We start from the raw sequence: 23,439 nt of genomic DNA, 5'->3' as shown, positions 1-23,439 counted from the left end.
TGGCAATTCCTCATTGAGAAACTGAGGTTTTGGATGAATAGCAGCAGCAGGTAGGGGACACGAAGTGCCAAAATGCTTTAGGCGCAGAGCTGAGCTGGCCAAGGGCTCTGCATCATTCCCTGGCAGAACACCGGTGCTGGGGGAGCCGTAAATGCCACTCGTGTGATCTGCAGTCCCTGATTTATGAACCTTGCCTCCTTTCTTCCAAGAAACTTTTCTTTCTGCTCACAAAAGCAGCCACCCAACCACCCAGGAAGGCAGTGTCTGGGTGCCACCACTCCCACTGACTCGGCTCAGGGGATCCCCACCTGAAGCATCCCCCCAGCCAGGTCCTGCCTGCCCCTCACTGCTGCCAGAGTCCCTGAGCAGCAGGTCTGGCGCTAGGCTGCGTCCCAGACACATTGTCCAGCCACAAGGATTAAGCAGAATCTCTCCAGCAGGTACCCAGGTTGACCCCTCTCGCCTCCCAGCCTCAGGCACGCTGCTGGTTGCACTGACCACCCCCCTGCCTCATCCCCAGTGAGGATGAGCCCTAATTACTGCTTGTATTGAATCATTTATTATTTATTACACTACTAGCACAAGCAACACCTTGCAGCTCTGTTCTGGACCAAAAGCCAATTGAGATTGCACCACAAATCTCTGCTTTATATAGAAATCTTCTCAGGCATGTTTCTTCAATGAGGCTGAATGGTATCTGCTCCTGGGGCATTTAATTTGTCCCTGTTTAATAGCGATCATCCTGGGCTCTTTCTTGCTTTCGGGGTCATTCTTGCTGAGTAACCTTGCCAGGTAGGCTGGCTGAGCTTTGCAAATGCTCTCCTGCCTCGGCATTTTCTGGGTGAGTGCAGAGAGTAATGCAACAGCGAGCTGCAGTGCAGATAAGAGAAAGCTACCTGCGAGCTGGTGCAGAGGACTCTGTCCTTTCTTTCCTACAGGCCAGCAAGTAAATTTTTTTTTTTTTTTTTTTTTTTTTTTTTGCATTTAGTCTGCAAGCTAGGTCTTGATAAATAGCAGGTGAATGACAGTGGCTGTGATTCAAAGAGAGGGAAGGTTCCTAAGTACTGTGAGGACACAACTGCTCTGCAGGGAGCTGCCTGAGTCCCAGTGCAATGCCAGCAGCCTCTCATGGCAGATGCAACACAGCTTCATGCCAGCAGCAAAAGGGGAGGAGGGAGCTGGAGCCAGTATAAGATAAATACTGGGATCATGAAGCAAAGCGTATTCCCAAGACTGCAGTTCCATTTGACCCAGAGACATGGTGCTCCCTTCCTGGGCACATGGGAGGAGAAACACGTGGTCTTGCCCAGCAGTGTGATAGGTCTTAAATGCATCATGTGGGGACAATTCGCAAGAAAACCCGTGAATCAGCCAAAGGTAAGGCTGCTTTAAATACAGCACCTGCACCTTTTTCCTGCTCCAGTTAGCCAAGGAGGGAGACCACCTCTTCAGGTCTCCCACACAGTTAAACCCCACTGGACTCTTGCAGCAGGTCAGCATGGGAAGCTGCACTGGGAGAGCGCATTGACTGGGGTGTATGTGAAGAGGAGCAGATGCTGGATCACAGGCACTCAAGAAGTAATGTCACTGCTCAGCTGCCTTGGGAGAGCTTTAGCACATCCCTGCAGCCAGCATCAACACAAGGCAGGCTATGGCAGTAATCCTAGCATCATTTCCCCTTGTGGTGGCTTCTGCCAGGTTACACCAACAGCTTATACCAGCTGCAGGGACACCAGCCTACCTCCTCCCCCTTCGCACAGCTGCAGTCAGGCAGGCGGGGGTACCAGCAGATGTGGTGAACAGGCAGAGTGAGCTAGAAAACCCACCACAAAGAGGAACTGTGCAGTCCCAGTGCCTCGGCTCCACCTACACCCCTCCCTTTAGCTGTCAGAGGGGCCGCTGCACCAGTAACGCTGCAGGCAGAGGCAGGACTGCTGGCCAGCATCAGAGTAGATACCCACATGGTGCCAGTCATGATGCAGCATGTCTTTCACAAGCTTACAGTAAAAATATCTCCTGCCAGCGAGGCTTGGTTACATCTCTCCAGTCATCCCAGGCAAACGCTTCTCCTTGCAGTGCAATCACACAGCACAGGTCTTCCTGGGACCACCACAAGCAGCTGCCTGTCCCTCCACCCTGCCACAGTGCTGCCAGGTAGCTCTCAGGGCTGGAAGAAAAGGGACAGGGAACATGAGGGCCCCTTGCTCACCTTGTCCTCTCCATCTCAACCAACAGTTCCTTCGTTCTAGCTGCTTTCTGAAGCACTGTCCGCAGAGCAGCACAGCTCCATGAAAAAGGGCTCCCCACCCAGCACGGCTGCCAAACACAAGGGTGTCTGATTTTAGCAGGACGAGATGAAGCAGGGGGGTGTCCGCTGACCCCACAGACCTTCTGTTCCCAAGGCTGAGCACAGTGAGTGATGGATGGCGTGCTGGGCGCTGCTGGGGAGAGGCAGGGGGTGGAGGAAGGGTGGAGATGATTTCCATCACCCTGCAGAGTTGGCAGTCTGCAAGGAGCTCGCTGGGAGCTGAGATGTTGGGGGTGGGGATGGGAGGTTATTTATTTATTTATTCTTTTCTGCCTCTCCACATATCTAAAAATAAATCAATTGAAACAAATAGCAGGAGCAGATCAAGGCCAGCACAGGCTCCCAGCGCCTCTGAAGAGCAGCAGGAGTGAGCAGCAGATCTGGATGCAAAGCAGCCTGATGGGGCTGGCATTTTACTTCCAACTTCCTTTCACCCAGGATGCAAAGGTCACCGCACCTGCTGCCGCTTTGTCTGCCCATCCTTTTTCCCCCCTGCCTGCTGGGAAGAAGGTTTGCAGGCAGGCTTTGATCTTTAGCTATTGCAAGTTGAAATCTCAAGTGTCCCAGCTCCAATGAGATCCCCTCCAGGGCAAAGAACTGCTGCGGGCACCCTTGTGCAGGAGATGGCAGCATCCTAACATTGCCATCAGGTCCCCTACAGGCTCCCCAGCACTACCCCAGTCATGAGGAGGTGCCCACATCATTCCCAGGCCTTTCCCAAATCTCACCGGTTCCTGGTGCTGTGGCTACCCCAGGAGCTGGTGCACTTCCTCAGTGAAAGCCCCCAGGGATAAACTCACTCATGAGTCGTGGCCCATTACAGCAAGGCTTGTGATGATGGATCTGGAACCCAGGGAAAGGAGAAAGTGAAAATATTGTCTTTTCTCTTTGCATTTTGCACCATTCACTGAAAGCTGAACTTTTCTGGGACTCTGAAGAAGAATTTGCACTTTGGGGCTTGATAGGACACCTCTTGGCTGGTATATCTGCCCTTGGCTCCTAAAAGGCTTTGAAAAGTACATTGGCTTGACTGTCATTCCTCTTCCCCTGGTCAAACAGGGACCCAGGGGTGTGATCCTTTGAGCACAGATCCCTGGTATAGAGCTGACTCCAGGCAGTGGTGTGACAAACCCTGCATGGTGCCTCCTCCACCATGGTCAAGGAGAAGAGTGTTAGGGGCAGCACGAGCCCTTGGAGACCAAAAATCCTGGGGTTTAGCCCAAGATCTGAGGCTGAACAGCTTGCAAGCACGACTAAGAGTCCTTCTTTCACTTTCCCACTGATAAAGAAAGGGTCTTACTCCCTTCATAGAAGACCACTGCCACCTCTATAAATAGCAAAGGATCTTCTGATGAGCTTGTGCTAAGTCTCCTCCTTATGCCAAAGCTCTGTGACATTCAAACACTGATTCACTACATCTTAAATACATCGTTAGGTTTTTGTAGGGGAATCGCAGTCAGTTATGAGGGTCCTGTAAAATCCTCCTTCCCACAAGGTGATCTTGCAGCCAAGATGATGGCGTAGATGCCCCAGAAGGATGGCAGGATGGCTGCACAGCCCTGTACCACCACCTCCCTGCAGGAACTCAATGGGATGCTGAAGATACAACTGAAGAGGTCCAGAAGCCTATTTGCCAAATCAGAACAAACACCTAAAAGCAGACACAAGAGATTTAGACCGCTCATTCCCTTGGCAGATTTGGATGGCAGTAGCTTCAGACTCAGAAGCAAGTCAGCAGATTCCAACTTCCCTCCTCTAACCCACAACAGCCCTAAACAATGCTCATTGCTAATCCCCATTTCCAGAAGTGATTTTGACTTCTACCCATCCATGGCCAGCAGTCCCACAAAGCCCACAGCCAGGAGCCCCTCTGGAAGAGAAACCAGTGTCTCTTTGGAGAGAGGCTCCCCTCCTTCTTCTGGTGTCTCAGAGATGCTGCCTTGCCTGAATCCCAAGATTGCAGCCACATTTCTTGCAGCCTTGAAATTTTTACTGTGGATGAGATTTCCTAGCATGGAGATTTGTGCCATGGAGAAAAGTAAACTGGGACAAAGTGGGAAACTCTGCCTTTCAGGTTCCATTGCCAGCAGTCCTGAATTGAGACATGGTTGAGCATGGAGGCTCCTCTGCCTTCCTGTGACATGGGGAGCAGGAAGCTCTCCCAGAGCAATTGCAGCATGTTCAGCACACTGAACGCCTGCTCTCCTGAATAGCTCTCCCTGTCCTTCCCCAGCACTGTGATTTGTCCTGGGTGTCAGCGCAGCCCTCCCTGGGAGCCATTAAGATGAATCTAATAAATATAAATATGACCTTGATGATTCCTCCACCAGCAGAGGCTTGAAAGAAAAGAAAAAAATAAATTTATTTTACATTTCAGTAGCAGGGAGGACATACAGCAAACGGCACTGCTGCCACAAAGCCACATTTACAGTCACAGGTTTCAAGAGTAAAGGACTCTGCTGTCACTTGGCTGGCCACCACTGCCTGTGGTGAGGGTCACTTGCTCTGCTGCAGCCTGGGGGCGTCCCACACACCCCTCGTTAAGATGGACCCCATTAAGCCCCCACAGGAGCAGCAGCAACAGGGTGCAAGGGAGCAGGATGTGGCCCTGGGATGCAAGCACAGTGGGAGCACCACCAGGACCATTCATCTCCATTCCCCAGGGACCTTCAGCTAAAAGGGGGCTTATAAAAAGTCCTCAGGCTTCTGCCAGCGCACAGGAGCAGGATGGTCTGTTGCTACTGTGGGAAGAGCTGCCTGGGCTGGGGATGTTGCTAAAAAAAAAAAAAAAAAACAAAAAAACCCCACCAAAACAAAACAAAGTGTAAATCCATTCAGGACACGTGAAATACTTGGCTTGTTTGTATGTTTTGACATCTACAACACTTAAAGCCAGCCTCTAAGCATCTCAGATAAAAACACTGATATGTTTACGTAAGAGTGCACTGAAGACTTTGAAGAGTTTTAGGGAGTTCTAGTGGGAGAAGTGTTGTTTCAGCCTCCTCTTGCCGACCAGAAATTGTCCGCACCCCAGCCTCTGCGCACAGATCCACAACCCGTCAGGCTGGTTTCAGTGGGACCACACAGTAGGGACATACTCTGAAAAATGTGCTGTTCTGGTCTGCACTGTAAAAGTGGATGGATCAAGGATGGATGGATGATGGATGGAGAAAGACCCAAAAATGGCCCTACTACACAAAAAGCATACCTGGGCAGCATGAACATTGAGGAAAGTGATTATCTTCCTTTTGCTTGACCACATCTGGAATATTTTGTGCAGTTTTGGGCACCCAATATAAACAGGAGCAACTTCAGCAGACGACAACAAAGATGGTCAGGAGCTGGAGCCCATGCCCTGTGAAGGCACTGCAGGACTGGGCCTTGCCAGGCTGGAGAGGAAATGGCTTTGGGGGACCTGACAGCAGCTTTCCAGCCCATGTGAGAAGATCTCAAGAAGATGGAGCCAGGCTACCACAGCAGCGCATGGCAGGAGGGCAAATGACAATGGACACAAACGAAACAAGAGTGGAAAACATGGGATATAAAAGGTTTTTTCACATCCTTTGGGGATGTGCCACCTCCTCCCTGGGATGTTTCAGGACCCAAGAGGATCAAGCCTTAAGCAACCTGGTCAGACCTCACAGCTGACTGTCAGGGCCTTGAAGGCACTAATTGGCTGTAATGGCCTCGAGCATCCTCACCTGGACCACCCATGGGCCCAGGAGCCCATTTAAGCTCAGCTCGGGGCCCTTCCTCCCTCCCTGAGCAGTGCTGTAGGAGTGTTGATCTCCTGCAGCCATGCCTGTCCTTGGCCACTGATACTCCTGATCTGGACATTGACCCATGGAATGATTTCCCAGCTCATCACTGAACCTGCCTCATCACCATGGGTTTGTGTGGTGATCTGTTTGGCTGACTCTATCTGATAGCCCTGTGTCTGTGCTGCCTGGCGATGGTGGGACTGGATCCCTGCCCTGCTGGCTGTGTCTGGGTGGATCTCCTGGGGGGCTCCAGAGGAATTAGTGCCCTAGGATTCTCCTTGCAGGAGACCCTGTCCCTGCTGCAAGAGGTAGGGCAGTCCCTGGGGCTGCTCAGCATCCTGGATCTGCCTCCAGAGACACAAACACAGGTGAGGAGGGGCACCAGCACAGGCATTGCTTCTGCTGAACTCATCTTGATGGTGTTATCCGAAGTGGAGTATATTTTTAGACCGGTGTTTGCAAGGTCTGTTTTTTCCTTGCTACAGTTATTGTGTGTGAGCAAAGCCACTGTAGAGGAGCAGCAGGTGAAGGGAGTTTCAGGTTGGAGAGGGAAATGCAGAGCCCACTCAAGTAAGTGTGGGTTCAGAGAGGTGATAAGAGTGGCTATACCTGGTGGTTGAAGCTTGTTTGGCAGTCCAGGAGAGCTTAAGGCAGTCCCAGCACCGGCCAGGGAAGGGCTGAGTGCGGTACAGCCACCCTGTACCACTGGAGGGTCAGGGCTGGATTGCTCTCTACCCCCACGGCTGTGGTAATTAATATCACCAGGGAGGTAGTACACAGATATTAGTACTTGATGGTGATTAATGGGTCTAATAGGATTCTACCAGCCAGTCATTTTTGGTTTTCACTGTGTCTTTCTGAGCTTGGCAAATGTAATAAAAACTCTGAAATAAAGACCATATTACTTTTTAATATTTCAGTGCTCTGTTATTGAAAACCATTATCTGAGGCTTCTTGCCATGGTGAACTCTTGCACTGATGCAGCTCACTGCCCCACACTTGAGGGATCAGTGTTTTCCCACCCTACAGAGCCAGGCACTGTGCCTACACGTGCACGGTCAAATTGCAGATTTGACACGAGCAGAGTTTGTCTCCCTGAGGTCAGATGACCAGAGGGCACCTATGAACCCAGGTCTACAAACCCCTCCTTCTCCAAAAATTCCTCCTCCTTTAGAAACTCTAAAGATCTTCACTTCCTCCTCAAAGCATATGTTAATCTAATTTAATCATGCCTAGTAATACTGAACATTAAGTCCTCAGTGAATTCCCACAGTGATTCTCTTTAGCAGCATAGCAGCAGGGCTGCTCTGCTGAGCAGCTCTAATTCCTCTGCTGGAGGCAGTCACCTGCTGCAAGTAAAACAGTTCATTTAATGCATCGCTCTGGGCTGCATATAGCTCTGGGCAAGGACTGGTCTCTGGTAAACACAACAGAAGCTGAGACCAGAGCTGTGTGGAAGTTTGAGCCTGCACAGCAGTGTTGCATGCTAAACACCTCCTGCTGGATCACGTTGGTAAGTGGGAACTTGATGCTCTGTGCAGAAAGACCACCCTGGGTCAGCATTTCTGCAGTAAAAGGCTGCCCAGAGCTGTACTGGCCCTTCAGGCTGTCTTGCTGCAGACTGATGCCCACCTATTCCCAAGTGACTCCTTGTTCTTGCTGATTCCACCTTCAATTCCTGCTGCAGACTGGGTTTTGCATCGCATGTCCCTAAGTGAATTAGTGGGCTCCTCCTGAGCTATTCGAGAGGAATGGGGATGCATCAGCTCCAAAACTGACCTTCCCAAACTTGGGACTGGGGGCTTCTGCAGGCAGTGCCCATGTCTCCTCCACCATTGCAGCTCGCTGCAGAAGGGGTTAACAGCAATCAGCTGCTGCCAGCAACTGCTTGCCCATATTTCACAGCTGTCCATGTCCTCCCCTAAATGCCATCCAGCTAAGATGCAGCCTAATTGATTCTTTTCCTAGTCCCTGTTTTGTTCCTTGCTGATGAGTGTTATTAATTGTAGTCTGCCCTCCCTGTGGGTATAATCCAGTGAGGACAGCTGTGCCCTTCACTCCATGGCAGAGCTCATGAATCTTCTTAGAGGAGGAACGGGAAAGCCCTGGAGGACCATGAGACCAAATGAGCTTCAAAGAAAAGTTCAAGATGTTTTGCAAAACCTCCTATAGCTTTGGTGTAACCTTAAAGCAGCAGGATTAGACTGGGATGGGAATGCAAGCTTTGCATGCGCAAAGGAGACTTTAAAGCATCTGAAAGGTGCCATGTATGTGGAGTCCTTTTCCCCATCATGCTGTGGAGGGTGATCTTATCTCCTGTTGCTTCCTCCTGGTGCTGGTCTTGACAGGACTGTTAGTGTTATTTGTTTTAAAAGAGAAGTAAAACAGATCTCTTAACCCAAGAGAGATGATCTGCCAAAGAGCTCCCCAATGTCTGCTGACCCCGTGCCTGTGCAGAGTGACCCTGCTCAACCCCACGGCCATGCAGAGCTTGCGGGGTTGCCCATCCTGAGTCTGCACTGAGTGATGGCTTGGGAATGGCTGAGGATCAGGTACGGGAGTCACCCAGGCACCTCTCACAAGTATGGCAATCTACCTGATTCATCTCTTTTCTGTTCAGCTTTGAGTGCTGCACACCCAGCTGTCTCAGAGCAGAGCTTTGCTGGACCCCTCTGCATGTACAGGCTGATACACTTCTAAGACACCACCACCCCCCCCCATCATATTGAGGTGGGCTCTGAATCTGCTTGTGGGATAATGGTGCTGGTGCAGGTGATGTGGGGAGGTCTCTGAGAGCTCTTCTCTAAGCAAAATATGTCTCCATTTCTCTTCTGGCAAATGTGTGAAAGCTCTGGAGAGATCAACCAGCTCTGAAAGGATTATCCATGGAACTTAGTGTTCAATTAATGCCCCAGATCTAAAGATGGGGCTATTTTTCAAAAGGGACACCCCCCACTTCGAAGTAATGCAATAGCTGGTACAACCTAATCACACTTCCCCACGAGCCCTGTCACTGCTCATGATGGATAGTGTTAATTACAGTATGCTACAGGAGCCATGGTCCAGCCCAGACGAAGGGTCCTCCCAGCACTCAGCAAGCCACTGAGAAAGGATATAACTGTTTCTTGCCAAAAACCTGCAGCCACCAGCCCCAGGAAGAGTTGCCCTCACAGCAGCCATGTGTGATCTTTTTGGCAAAACTCCTGTCTGATGAGCAACTTTGGGATGTTTCATACTGCAGCTCTGAAGCTTCCAGCGTGAGGAATGCTCCTTCATGTGAAATGGGGACATTTGCTGTGTCTCTGCAGCAAATGTCTGATAATGTGGTGGAAGAGGCTAGAGACTCATCTTCTGCCCAGATGCCTGCTACTTGACACAGTTGGTAATGTCTAAGAAAGTTTAGCCATCCTTGTGACATCTCACTGAAATGAAGCACTTTGAGTGGCAGCATCTCACTTTTTGATGAGATCTCACAACAGACTTTTTCTTCTTGCTTTTAAAGTGACTCCTCAAAGCCAAACTCTATCAGCTGTAGATAAGAAAACCAATAAATGAGCTTTTCCTTCCACAGGAACGCAAGGCCTCCCTCCAGCTAAAATCCAGCAAGGAGTCACAGCTCCCCACCTGAGCCAGAGTCCTCCTGCACTACTTTTTTCCTTCAAAGGCTACTTTGTTTTTTCCCCAGGTTTGCTTGTCTAGATATACCCAAACATATTTGCCCTGGGGAGAGGGGATGAGAAGCATGCTGTGCCCTGGCACTTGCTGCTGGCGTCTGGCTGGAAGTGGCACCTCTGCTTTGGTTCTCGGTGGTGGAGGGATGAACGGAGCCTGTTTTCTGGCGGTGCATGCAGCAAATGCAGACCTTTCAAGTGGACTCTGAAAGCAGATTCAATTAGTGAGAGAGCAATGATGTTCCCTTATTAAGTGCTGCTCTCCAGGCAGCTTCTGGAAGCAGCCAAGCAATGGTATTAGAGGCTTTTAATTTGTTTTCCTGGCCCTCCTGGGTGAACACACATACCCGGTGCCAGCGCAGGATGGGGAGGGCTGGACTGGCAGTGTCCTGTCTAGCCCTGCCAGAGGGGACCATCTGACCTGGTGTCCCCTTCCCCCGGCTGGAAAGGGCTGTGGGGTAGAAATTGCCAGAATAAGTGGAGTTATTCTGCCGCTGTCCTGGGATATGTAAAATCAGGGTCTCGCTGGGGTATTGCAAGGATCTGTGTTGGTGTCTCCAGCTCCAGAGGGATTTTCCCACTCTGGGAGCAGGGCCAGCATCCCACTAGATGGCACAGCAGGACAGCCGGGGCCACCCCCTCCTCCCCAGCTGTCAGTCCCAGGCACCGCTGGGGGTGCAAGGTCAGCGCAGACTCCAGACCCCCCTAACTGCTCCGGCCTCCAGTTTTCCTAGCTGGGAAACAGCAAAGGAAAAGGTCCCAACACCACTTATAAAGCTCTGAGCTCTGCCAGGAGCCTGAGCAAACCCGCTGGTGTGGACGTGCACTGCTGGTGCCATCCATTGCCTGGGTGACACTTTCAATGACAGTTTCAACCATGATCTGAGCCCCTGGCACAGCCAGGACCTCTCTCCACTTCATATTCCTGCTCTTCCAGTATTGTATATTTATGCAATTGATACTTCTGACTGCTGTCCCACCTGGAGCAGCCGTGGGACTATGGGCTTTGAATATGGGGCTGAGTCCTTGATCTTCCTCAGGGTCTTCCTGCTCAGGCTGCAACTCCTGCTGCAACGCTGCTGCTCTGGCACTTGTCCGAGCATCCTCCCGCAGAGCTCCACTGCGAACGGATGCAAGTGGAAAACACTGCCTGCCTTTCCTGAAGCTTTCCACACCCTCTCTCAGAACTGGGCAGAGGGGAAGAGGTGCTCCTCGGGCAGGTATCGCCTCTGCTGTCCCCACTGTCAAAATTCACCCTGGGCTGGCCCAGCTCCCAGGACATGTGTGTCTGAAGCTCCAACCATGAGCAGGGCTCTGCTGCCCCAAGTGCTGCGCAGACGAATGGCATCAGCACTGAGCCGGGAGAGCCGACAGAAAAAAGCGGATGAGTTTGGGGTAAGCAAAGGAGCCAGGGGTGAAGATCCGGCTTCTGGCTCATCCTTGCCCTGGGAGGAAAGCAGATTGCCTCTGCTCCTCTTCACACCTGGCAGATGCATTGCCTCCTCCTGAGCATGGAAACCTGACCTGGGTGCAAGGGGTGACATCACGCCCAAGGATCTCCCTTCCAAAACACACAGCCGTGGAGCGAGGATGTCCACCCTTCCTCCGGCATCACGAAACCGCAGTGCCTGGGCTCAGTTGCGCCGGGACGGGCTGGAGGACGTGGAGGCTGGTTTGTTTGATCAGGGCATATTTGGCTGCGCGTCCCCTCCCGCGAGGCGAGGCGTGCTGGCACTGACACAACGCCTGTTTGCACAGGCCTCCTGCTCCGGGGCAGCTCCCCAGCACTGCTGGGCCAGGGCGCTACACATTTCAGTTCACTCGGCCGTTGTCTCTTTTGCAGGTTCTTTCCCCAAACATCAGCTTGGGTGATCCGGAGCCCTGGTAGAGAGGGAGGGACCAGCAGAGACAGAGATGAATGTAACCACTGTAAAAATTCAATTCACAAGTGCAATGAGTTGCAAGGTCTCTGCACTGGATCAGCTAAACTGGTGTCCAGTGGGAGGTGGTGGGAGCTTCAGTGCACGTCCCTGCGGGTGCCCAGGATGGGTTGCAAGGGGCTGAAGTGCCCTACAGCCCTGTCGAGTCAGAGGAGATAGTGAGAGCAAAAAGGAGTTTCCCATGCAGGGTCAGATGAATCCTTTCTCATCTAAACTGTCTATCTAAACTATCTTTCTTCCTGTTGCCAGCAGGAATTTTTTTCACCAAAATCTTACCCAGTTTGATTGCACCCAACCATGTCTCACTCTAACCCACCCATGATGGGGTTATGGGGCGGAGCAGACCCCCAGTCCAGCAGTTCAAGGTCCCTATTTCCTTCAAACCAAAGCCAGTCCAGGGGGACACCTCCCACCCTCATTGTGCCACTTAAGATGCCCTGTAGAAGGCACTTTGGCAAGTGGGGATGGTTAAACACCAGTGGTGCCCAAACCGGGGGAATCAGTATGGGAATGGGTTGCAAGGAGGGTGCTGGTGTTGTTTGCTGAAGCAGCTTCTCCTCGGAGTTGCAGAGCAGAGCAGCCATCTCTCCAGTCCTTCCCTTGGCCCTGCTGTGTCCAGGGGTGAGCCAAAAAAACAATGGGACTTGACAGGGGTGTCAGGAACTAATTATCCCACTCTGGGGCCCCTCTGCTTCCCACAGTGCCAGGTAATGCTCAGGTCTCCTTGGTGATGGATTAGAGGGTTCAGGTGAACCCTCCTGCACGTGATTCGGTTACTCCTGGGAACAGCATCATTTTGATATGCTGTGGGAAGCATCCCCACTGCTGCCACGTGCCCAGGAAGGACCATGCATTGGTTGAGGGAAGGACCAGGAGAGTGAAGGATCCATCCCACAGCCTGATGCTGTGGTCAGGGGTGCTGGTGGTACTTGGGTCATGTCGGGCCTGGCACTGAAAAGGAAGGGGATGTCCCTGCCCTTCCCCACTTCTCCCACCTGGGAGCACACAGCTGTGCTCCCGTAGAGGGCAAAGACTGACGGGATGTACTTGTGGGGCTGCAAAAACCACCGGCAAGGCTGGGACTTCCCAGTCACTCCTTTTCCGCTGTACCAGCTGCTCACAGCAAGACAAAATCAGTGTGAAATCAGTGCTCCCAGCACTTCTCCACACTGGAGCTGTTGCTCCCATCCAGGCCAAGCACCTGCAGGGATGCATCCCCGTCACTGCTGGTGGCAGCCCCCAGCTGCTTTTTCAACCCCAAACTCACTGTTTGGGGGATTTTGTCCAGCTGGTGGCTCCAGATGGGGTGGTGGGTCTATGGGCAGGCACAGGGAACTCCATGCTCTGGGTCACACACACCGGCCAAGCACAGTGCCTTCGATGCCTTCCCACTGCCCCCGCATGGCTCTTCCAGTCAGTCTCTGTCCCACGCTTTCATGCTGGTCCTGCAGCCCAGGTGTTGCTGCTTTCCCACTGCCTTGCATCCTATCAAAAGTCACCTGCTTCACCACATCCACATCCCTTACAAGGCTTTCACGAACTGCCTTCATCCTTCTGCATCCCATCACTCTTCTTTGCCACCCTTCCTGAAGCCTTGGACATGTGCCTTGCTCTTCTGCTCCTCACCCTTTCCCCAAGGTCCTCCCAGAGCTGCCTCCTCCAAACCTCCCCCCAGGGCTCAGGCTGTGCAGCCTGCCCGGTCTCCTTGCAAAGTCCCCACCGGTCTGTAAAGCCACCGCCACAGCAGTGACACTGAGACCACAGCATCTCAGTGCATGATTAGAATTTCAGCAGGGGGACCTGGGATCATCCCAAACCATGTGGCTGTGGCAGCTGTGGGAAGGCTTCTTTTCTTGTCTCAGCTAGCAGGTCCCCTGCAGCAGCAACTGGCATGGGATACCCTCCAGGAAGAGAGGAGAGGAGAGGAAGAAATGGTCTTGGGAGTGGAGAAAAAGGACTTAGATTCTGGGGTGGTGATTTGTCTGGGGCAGGACTGGGCCTGGGGATCCCTCTACTTTGGGGATGTTCAGCTTCAGAGTTAAAGATGGGTGATGCCCATCTACGACCCAAAGAATGGGCTGGATGTGGACGTTCCCTACCCTGGCTTCTTCTTTTGCCTGATATCTGCATGGCTGATGGAGGTAGGTAGTGGGAAGAGCAGCCATCTGGGTGGAGATACACCGTGGGTGTGTGAGTGGAAGAAGAAAACATATGGAAAGGGAGGATTTCTCTCCAAAGTTGCTCAATGACAAAAAGCCAGGGGAAAGCTTGTAGGGACCTTTCCTTCCACCTGTACAAGACAAACCGCCCTGTACAAGGCTCCTCATGGGCTGGGGGGACACGAGGTAGCCCAGACATTTGGCTGCAGCTCAGCGGCTGGTGGTGGCCAGGGCTCTCCCATCCCACCTCCCGGCAGCGCTGTTTGCCATCTGTTATTTAAGCATTCATCTTGTTTAAGCACCACTTTAGCGCTGCGGGCCTAGAGATATCTTGTAGAAAAGAAACAAGAGCCTTCCTCCTCCCCTCCCTCACTTTCCCCCAGGCCTATATTACACCAAATAAACACTCACTTTGGGTAATAGTTAACTTTAATGGCTCAGTCCTGGCTTCAGCTGCATGATAGGGCACCACAGGGAGACTCGAGGGGTTGATAGTCCTCAGGATAAAGGAGATAAGGTCTGGGTTTGAAGGGCAGCACTCGCGGCAGCTGTCACGGCAAGCATGGACGTTCCCACAGGGGTGGGAGCAGCCACTGGCACATGCACCTCTCCGTCACCCACCCCAAAATTTAGCCTGCCTTGGCATTCCCTTCCCAGCCTTTGTGTTTTCCAGATGGTGAGGGCTGACAGCACCACTACCGGAGCTGGTCCCCCTCTCTCCCACTGCCAGGCACCATCCCAGCCCTGGGGTCCCATCCGAGGCTTTGCCCACACCCACCAATAGCCACATCTCTGGCCCACACCACACTCCTTTGCTGAGCTGCAGAGATACCTGAATAACCCGCCCGGCAGCTCTTTCTCTCTTAATTGTGCTTTCCCGAGTCAATGGATAACTTTACAGCCCAGGCCATGAAAACATCAAACAGAATAACCCTGGGGAGACAACTATCTGCCAGTGGGGAGATGTACTGGGTTAATCACTTGGAGGGAAAGGGACAATTAAGTTCAAAAATAAATCCATTCTGAAAGTCACTGCCATGTCCAGCAGGCGCCTGTGGGCAGAGGTCATCACTGGGCTCGCTGCAATGCCAGCGCCGCTCGGCCAGGCTGGGGATGCAGAGTGGGCACCCATGGCATCTTCTCCAGATCCCAGGGGAAGGTGGGTTAGGTTTTCTCCCATCCCATTCCACCAGACCTTGCGCACAGAGTGCTGCTGTGCAGGCACTTCACTGTCCTGGAGCAGTGGGACCTTCCTGCCTTCCCCTCCAAAATCACCCCAGGGCAGCTGAAGGAGACCAAAGCCTTGTTGAGCCTCCCCCACTGACCTGCCCATGTCCACCAAGCCCACCAGACCCTCCTGCCAGGGTGACTCCCATTGCTTTCCAGGTGCTAGTCACAGCATGGTGGCATCAGCATTGCTTCCTCCTGGATGCCAAGCAAAAAAGCCAAGAGGACCCAGTTGGTGCCTTCGCCTCCTGGCCATGCCATGGGAGATCATGTGGCAGAACCCCCTCCTCCAGGCTTTCGCCTCTGGTTTTTACCCCCCGTTTCCACCTCTTCCTTCCTTCCCTGTCCTTGACCAGCCACACTCTTAGCATTCCTGCAGCTTTAACAGCCCCGTAACTGTGCACGAACCACGGTTTTACAGCAGTGTTGCTTCATCGCTGGAGCACAAACAAGGCAAAGATGGTACCGGCAGCTGGGGGGACAGTGCAGGCAGTGAAAGTAGGAAAGGAAGGGTCCTCTCGCTGGCTGGGTCTGAAGGGTGAAGGGCTTTCAGCAGAATGAGGTCCTGCTCTGTTGAGGAGCCTCTGGGGTATGAGCCTGAACTTCTAGCTCTACTTTGAACCACATCCCAGATTTGCCTTTGTTTGGAGAAAGAGGATTTTTTTTTTTATTGCAGCCTTCTCCTCTGTTTCAAGGAGAAAGCTGACCCAAAGGGACCTGAGCAGGGGCTTGCATCTCTCCCTTGGGGATGCCCAACACAGAACAGCTCCCCAGCACCCGAAGGGACTGTGTCCTCCCAGGACATCCCAGCCCGACTTGAAGAAGGACTCTCCACCCCTGGGTCAGCAGCTGACCCTTAGACCAGAGCAGGGCCTTCTCAGGTCCGTGATGCCATATGGGTGAAGCAGAGCATCACCACACCAGGGCGAAGGACCAGGGTTGGGGCCCTGGGCAGGGAAAGGGCCAGGGTGGGAAACCAGGGACTACACAGCCCTGTGCTCCAACAGAGACAGTCCGTGGCCACCTTGGTGCCTGCCTGCTGCCCTCAGCCCTACCGACATGATCCAGTCCCTCAAAACTAGGGATGGTACAAATCACTTTTGGCAATGGAGGTGGAGAAGAGTGAGCAGAGACAGCTATGGGTGGATTTGACAGGCTATTTTCTAAAAAGGATGGTTTGGAAAACTGACTGGGGATTTTCTGGAGGGGCATTTTAACTTTAGTGACCCAAAAGGTGAGCCCCTCTCACCACCTCCTGAGTTGTGCCCCCCCCCCATCTGTGGCCCATGGCTATGACAAGCTTTTCTGGAGCACAAGGGTCTCCATCCCATGTGGCAGCAGTGCCACAGGGGAGAAGAAGCCATGGCAGCCCCAGCCACACTCTCCTCTGATGCCCTCTTTTTCCTGCTGCAGCCAAGGAAGGACACTTCAGTTTCACATGCAATAAAATAGCCACTCTCTGGACTTTCCTGATGTCATGGCAGATCTTCCCCATTATTCACTACTTTGGTGATCTTGCCAGGAGCAGATTGGTTGTGCAGCCAGGGAAAAGTCCATATCACAGCAGCATGCCAAAGGACATGCAGGGTGGAAGGATGGGGTGCGTCGAGGATGTGTTTGGGCATGTAATGCCTCTTGCCATGGGAATGTATTTAGCAAAAATGAACAGCATCCCAGCTCCATCCATACCGGCCAGCATGAGATCATCAAAAAACGAGTTACCACAAATACTTGCAGAGCAGGAGATGGCTTCAAAGGAGGCATGTTGTACCCAGCAGTCAGTCTGTGATGGGCCCATGGTGATATCCACAAGGCTCTCTTTGGCCTTCAGACCTCCCCAGAGGCTTCAGCCACTGGGCCATGTCTTCCTAACACAATCTCCTTTCCAGCCCCAAACCTCCCTCCCTGTGCCACAGGTGTCTCTGACATCCCCACACACGAGGATGGGGTCCCTGACAGCATCGCCTTCCTCCTCCCCCACTTCTGACATTATCTGCAGGCAGAAGAAATTAGAAAGGTAAAAACCAAGGCTGTTGAGGAGTTGAAGTCAGCAAATAACGACAGGTTTCTTCTCCCCTTTGCCAGCCATGCAGCAAAGGGGCAGTTCACTGTGCTGATTTCTCCCCCAGCCTCCCCTGCCTATGGGCTGCACAGGTTTGCTGTAGCACCCCGCATCAAACGCCATGGAGAGCTGCAGCCGGCTCCTTCCCAGGCAGGCAGCACTGCCCGGCTGTCCCTCCAGCTCTGCGCAGGCAATCGCTGCAGCAAAACTCAACTGCAGGGAAGTGACAACAGGAGAAGGCAGGTGGCTCAATGTCCTGCTCTCCCTGTCCCCCAGTCTTCGTTAGATCTCGGTCCCCAAGTTATTTGGCAAATAATGGTGAAATCTGGAAACAACTGAGGGAGGAGAAGGACTTGGAAAGTAAAACAGTACAACAGGAGAACGATGTAAAACAACTTGTCTCAGCATTGTAATGAAGTTCAAGATGAGGAAACCTAACCAGTAGGGAAAGAGGATTTTATCATGAAAAATGTAGCTGAAATGCAAGACCTTTGGAAAGCAATGGGGAGTTGTTATTACTAACATGGAATAAGACTCATGATCTGACAAGCGTAGCCAGGCCAGGAGGCAACTGCAGGAAGCAGTCACAAAGAAGATGCTGGAGAAAGCTGATGGGATCCTGCCAGGGACAGCTTATAAAAGAGCTTTTCAGTTCAGCCTATATATGGGTATGTGTGTGTGTATTTGTAGGTGTTTGCATATGTGTGTGCAGGTGCGTGCATGCAAAAGGCATGAGCTCAGAAGCCCTTGCTGAGCCCCTGCTGCCTGTTTGCATATGTACAAATGTGTGTATATATACACACAAAAGTACACAGACAAGGATTTTGAATGCCATGTCCCCAGCACTTCCTCGTGTGTCCCCTGTCTCTTCTCTCTTCCCCTCTGCCTGGCTTGGGGAGGGAGGAGGCTCCCGCTCTGCTCCAGCTCCCTCTGACCCACTTGGCCTGTGGATGCCCCCTTCTCCCCTCACAGAGCAAAAAAATGGGAGCACATAGTAAAGGCAGAGGGGAATTTTAAAAATAGCGTCCTGCTCCTCCATTTTCTTTGCACAGCATTGCAACATCGGTTTGAGAAAGGGCTTGCCATACCTCCGAAACGTCAGCTTAGGTCACGTAACAACTCTAATAGCATTGCCTGGTGCCCCAGGCTTATTCCATGCACAGCTCTTTCCCTTGCTCACATATCCATTTTTCCTAATCCAACTTTAAAAAGCTTTTTTTTCTTTTCTTAAGCCTGTAATCAACATACACACAAGCATCAGTGCATGAAGGCAAAAAGAGCATTTGCAACGGGAAGGAACAGAAGAAAGACCATGTCTCCACGTGATAAAATTTTATTACAAAATACGAGATAGATTAATAATTGTAGGGGAGTTTCAGGAGGGAGAGGGGTTATGTAACAAACAAAAGCATCACCAGAAAAATAAACCTTCCACCCAAGTTTTCCAGGTCCCAATTTTTTTTTCACATTGTGTTCATCTTGGACAGTAAACAATCACTTTCAATCCACACAGATCTGTGAAGCAATACAGTGCTCTTTTCCTATTTACAGTGATTTTATTTTTTTCCCCCGCTATGATACAGGCGCAGCAGAGATGAGCCACCTGCCTCCTGGCTGGACTGGCATTTGTTCTGCACCAAGCACAGGCTTGAAAAGCCTTCCAGGCTTGGAAACCAATGTCCCTATCACCTACGTGTGATGGATGGACCTTCATTCAGCTGGGGTTCACACACTCCCAGCCACCTCACTTGGCTCCAAGCCATCCCTCCCACAGCAAAGAGGGGCTTTGCTCCATCAGCATCACTCCCCACCTCCCCCAGCTTTCTCCCAAGGAATAGCTGCTCTCAGCCACCAACAAGTGAAATGCAAGGCTAGAGGCTGCCCACTGCTGTACACACAAAAATAGAGAAAGAAAAGCTGAGGCTTGCTTGCTGTGGTTTTCCTTCCAACTTTTTTTTTTTAAACTGTTCCCTTTGCACTAGTAAAACATTTGCATGTCAGCATTTTGCAGGCAGACCAGTGGTACTGCTTGGGAAGCAGCACTAGGTTGGGGTGGGTTTTTTGTTAAGACACTTCTTCCTTTGCCCCCAATTTAAAAAAAATTAAAAATAAAAAATACATATATACACACACACATAGTCCATGTGAGAATAAGCAGATGCATTTTTCCTGTAGTGAAAAAAATCCAAGATCATCAGGAAAATTATTCAAAATTCCCCTAAGATTTAAAGCTGCCTGTTGGTTGTTTTGGTTTTGTACTGTTTTTCAGCAAACAGGTTTTGGGCCCCATCAGCACAGCAAGGGAGGAGATAGAAATGGGTGGTGGAGTGGAGGTTTTCTTCTCCAAAAGTAAGAGGGTTGGCAATGAGACCCCCCCCGAGAGGGCCATGGGTGTGAGGTCTAGCCCCATGCCCAGCCTGATGTCATGGTGGCTGGGTCAGTCCTGTGCCCTGCACTTTGGCTGACATGTTTAGCAGGTTCAACCACAACAGACGCACTGAAAAAAAGGTCTTCCCCCATGGAGGTTGCAGTTACAGTCATGGGGGCTGCTGGCTCCCGGTGGGGGGAGACATGGGAACTGCTGTGCCAGGGCTCACCTGCCAAGGAACTGAACAGGTGCCAGCAGAGCAGGGTGGAGCCCAGCAGGTCCCAGCACAGCTGCAGTGGGTCCCCACCAGCCCCACCGAACCAGCTTGAGCTTCCTGGAGACACCAGCAGGGACTGGCTGAGGCATCTCCACTACTCTGAAATTCCTTTAGCGTGAGCTCAACCCTCACGCACCGGCAGACACGCATGTTCCTACACCCTGCACCACCCCCATTCTCTGAGGGGTTTTTCCATAATCAGCCCTTCCCTGAGGCTCTCCAGACCCATCATCTCCAAGCAGGAGCAAGAGGTAAAACTGTTCCCTGCATGAAGGCTTCAGGCCATGCACCACTCCCACCCCCAATTTTTGGGGGGCACATGGCACTGCAATGCCCTACTTGCTCATATGGCTCAACCTCCAAGGTGAGGTGGGAAATAGAAAGAGCTCAGGTCACAGTGGTGGCATTGGCAAGGTCCTGCTCCGTGCCCTGAAGAGGAGCCAGACCCCACAGCCAGAAAGGTAGATGGCAAATGAGCCTATTTGCTCCAGCACCCGCTGATCCCCAGTGAGCTATGTTGACAAGCAATGAAAGAGTTGGAAAAAGGATGTGGAGGACATACACGTGGTCAGCGAAAACTGATTTATGAGCCAGACTCTCAATTGCTCACTTGAATACGGTGTCAGGAGGGTGCCATCATCAAACCCTCCAGCCAGACAAAGTGCTGAGGTCTGGAAAGCCCTTCCCACACACCATCAGAGAAAGTCACCCAAGCTGGCTCCCAGCAACAAGGTGTCCTGACTTCACCCCTCCCTTCCCACCCTCCCAGTGGTATGGAGAAAGGAGGAGGCTTATTGCCAAAGAGCCAAACGAAGGGCTCACTGGAGTGCTGCACCACCCGCCTCGGGCACATCATCCATCCCACAGCCTACACCACACTCTGCACCCCCCCAGATCCTTCCTGCCCTCTCCTGTCATGCCAGACCAGCCACGTGTACTGCAGGTGTGATTGGTTTTATTTATCCAAGGCAAAGGACAACCAGGAACCCAGCTGTGGTTTTCGGCTAATGTGCTGTTGGGCAATAGCAGAGAGGGGTGGCCTTCAAATTTCCACCACCTGAAGATGCCGTGGTTCAGCATGGCCTTTCAGTTCACACTGCAGACGCGCATCACTCTGCACATTACTTAAATTTGTTCAAGGAAGAACAAAAGAGGAGGATGGCATGGGAGAAATCAATATTCTGTTGAATGCACCAGACCCATTATTTGTTCCTGATTTATTTATTACCTGCACGGCTGCTGTTTAAACTGGCATGGCCTAGTTCTTGTTCTGCCTAAGTTTAACCCCCGGTAGACTTTGAATAATGGCTGATGTGCCCCACACGTCACAGCACCCCACAGAAGAAGAGGGAAGGTGCCTTACGGAGCCCGAGGCGGTGAACCTGTGAGGTAGGTAACATGATTACAATCTGAACAGCAGGATTTATTGGAATTTGTTTCAAAGATGCTTTCTTCTTTTCTTCTTTTCTGTCTGAATGTGATGAAATGGCAACAGCAAAAGACCAGTGTGATTGGCGATGACTGATTCCCTGTGTGCATGTTCAAGGCACGAGCAGAGCCTGCTCAGTACTTTTTGGAGAAAGGCACAGTATATTGTGGGAGACCAGAGCTTTATCGGCGGCTTTTTTGGCAGTCCCTTGGGTGGCTTCAGGACCCCTGCTGATCCTCCCAGAGAGCCTGAAGTAAAAATTCATCTTGGAAGCAGAAATGCTAAGGACACAACCAAAAAACCTGGCCAAGCAAGGCAGATATTCACAGCCCCATGTGAGCTGGCTGCCAGGAAAACACAGGTGGGCTCAATGGGACACAGATGATGGCTCTTGTCATCTGCTTTTGTGCTGTCCCTTGCTTGAAGGCACGTCAGGTGAGTATGTCATAGGCCCTTTCTTCTATGCCCCCATAGAGACTGGGATTGTCAGCCCAAACAGCCCTGGGCATGTGTTCTTACACATCAGAGGTGCCACATCCACAGCTACACCATGGGGCAGTCCAAGAAGATTGCACTGGCGGTTTGAAGTGAGACCTCTCACACACAGCCAGGCTACTAATCCATCACAACCCTCCTCGCGCTCACCAAAGGCACCACCCTGAAAGGGGTAAAAAAATACCAAAGAGCTTGAGACACGAAGGACAGCTGCTCCTGAGTGTCAAATAAATAGCAGGTTTGCTGAAGAAAGCCCTTTGGAATCCAAGGTCCATTGCCCCAGTGCCACCGGGAGCCTCATCATGAGATCAGTCTATAATTATAACTCTTTTTAAATGAGATTTCTTCTAAAACCAGAAACAGTTGGGGACAGGACTTGCAGAGGGGGTTTTCCCACCACCCCTGCCCTGCCAGTTGATCACAGTATGGGTTTGTTCCTACGTACAAGAAGAGGAGAGGCCCTTCGGAAAAGAAGAATTTCAGCTGCTCTTGGAGAAGTGGTGACTGTAGGCGGCTCCTAGTTCTGGTGCCGCTTCATGTGGAGAGCCAGATGGTCGGAGCGGGAGAAGCACCGCCCGCAGGCTAGGCACTTGAAGGGCTTGGCACCCGTGTGCTTCCGGTAGTGCCGGGTCAGCTCGTCGGAGCGGGCAAAGCGCCAGTCGCAGCCTTCCCATGTGCATTTATAGGGCTTCTCACCTGCGGGGAAGAGCCACAGGTCACAGGCACAGGCACGCCACATGGGAGCCTACGCGGACACGCGTCTGCCCAGCCTCCCAAACACCCACCTTGTCTTCTCAGAGGTGCCCGTCCTCTTTGGGAGGCCCTGGGGGGCACCCAGGGCTGCCCTGCTGCAGAACGGGGTTTGTGGCCATGCTGCTGCTTTACACTACCAGGGCTCACTTGCTGTCCATAGCCACCAAGGCACCACAGATTGTTGAGCTGCAGTAGCCAAGAGTCTTGATCATGTGCCCCCCGACACCTTTGCTTTCTTAGGCTCAGTTTCTAATGCTGTTCAAGTTCTGGTTGGATTTTGGAGTTTCTGGCTCAAAAAATTTCTGACTTTTTTAAACTAAAAAGCAAAAAATTTCTATGAAAGTTGTTGCTGCTCATATAGTTGTGAAGGGCAGCAGGAGGAAGAAGGGGGTTATGCCATATAAATTTTCTTCGAAGCCTCACATCTTTGAAACCACCATCTAACACTCTTTGCCTCAAAGTTCAGCCCTGCAGCAGCTCTTTGTACACAAAACATGTTTTCTTCAGAGCATTTGGGTGATGTAATGCCTCAGGTCTCTCCCTCCTCCCGCCCATACACACCTATTCCCAAACTGAAATCAATTAAATTGTGCAACTTCTCAGCCAGCTGGGAACTGGGCTGGAAAAGCCCGTGCCTGCTTCCAACTCCCTGCGTGCCCAGGTTGTAGAGCTGAACCCTGGCTGCAGCTCTCTCCACGCATGGGTGTGGTGCTCTCAAATATTAGCCCTCACTCTTAACAGCCTGAACAAGCAGGCAGAGTTCAGGGAATGTGCTGACTTTCCCGACCTCAAATATTTACCGTTTCATCGGCCAAATGCTGAGCGCACCATCGGGGCATGAATGCACGTACACATGCAGCATGCATGCACAGGCATGTGTGTCGTGCTCTGACATGTTTCCCAGTGAAAGGCCGTTCCTCCCCACAGCCTGTTTACTAGGCAGGCGGTGCATTTGGCCAAGAAACAGAACACGTTCAGCCACAGCAAGA

The 23,439-nt window shown here is 51.9% G+C and overlaps 1 protein-coding gene and 1 long non-coding RNA gene across 5 annotated transcripts in view; one reads left to right on the top strand and one right to left on the bottom strand.

Moving 5' to 3' along the window:
• The first annotated feature begins 994 nt into the window (after nucleotides 1-994).
• Nucleotides 995-4,996, top strand: LOC113480073. Of its 2 annotated transcripts, none has more exons than XR_003398421.1 (2): nucleotides 995-2,412; nucleotides 4,005-4,996. It is a non-coding gene; the product is annotated as an uncharacterized LOC113480073 (long non-coding RNA). The 2 variants fall into 2 exon arrangements; XR_003398420.1 differs by having other exon boundaries at nucleotides 2,622-4,996.
• Nucleotides 4,997-8,883: 3,887 nt separating this feature from the next.
• ZXDA (zinc finger X-linked duplicated A) overlaps nucleotides 8,884-23,439 on the bottom strand; it is a 37,301-nt gene continuing 22,745 nt past the window's right edge. For 2 of the 3 annotated variants that reach the window (XM_026848636.1, XM_026848637.1), the window contains one exon: nucleotides 18,323-22,393. In XM_026848636.1, coding sequence (XP_026704437.1) covers nucleotides 22,215-22,393 — 179 coding nt within the window. In that variant the 3' untranslated portion in view covers nucleotides 18,323-22,214. Of the gene's footprint in view, nucleotides 8,896-18,322; nucleotides 22,394-23,439 lie in introns of those variants that run through there. The other variant, XR_003398419.1, reaches the window with a different exon arrangement.

This window comes from Athene cunicularia (assembly GCF_003259725.1).
Source record: "Athene cunicularia isolate RWA chromosome 4 unlocalized genomic scaffold, athCun1 chr4_part3, whole genome shotgun sequence".
Taxonomy (NCBI): domain Eukaryota; kingdom Metazoa; phylum Chordata; class Aves; order Strigiformes; family Strigidae; genus Athene; species Athene cunicularia.
This window is presented reverse-complemented; position numbering and strand designations above follow the sequence as displayed.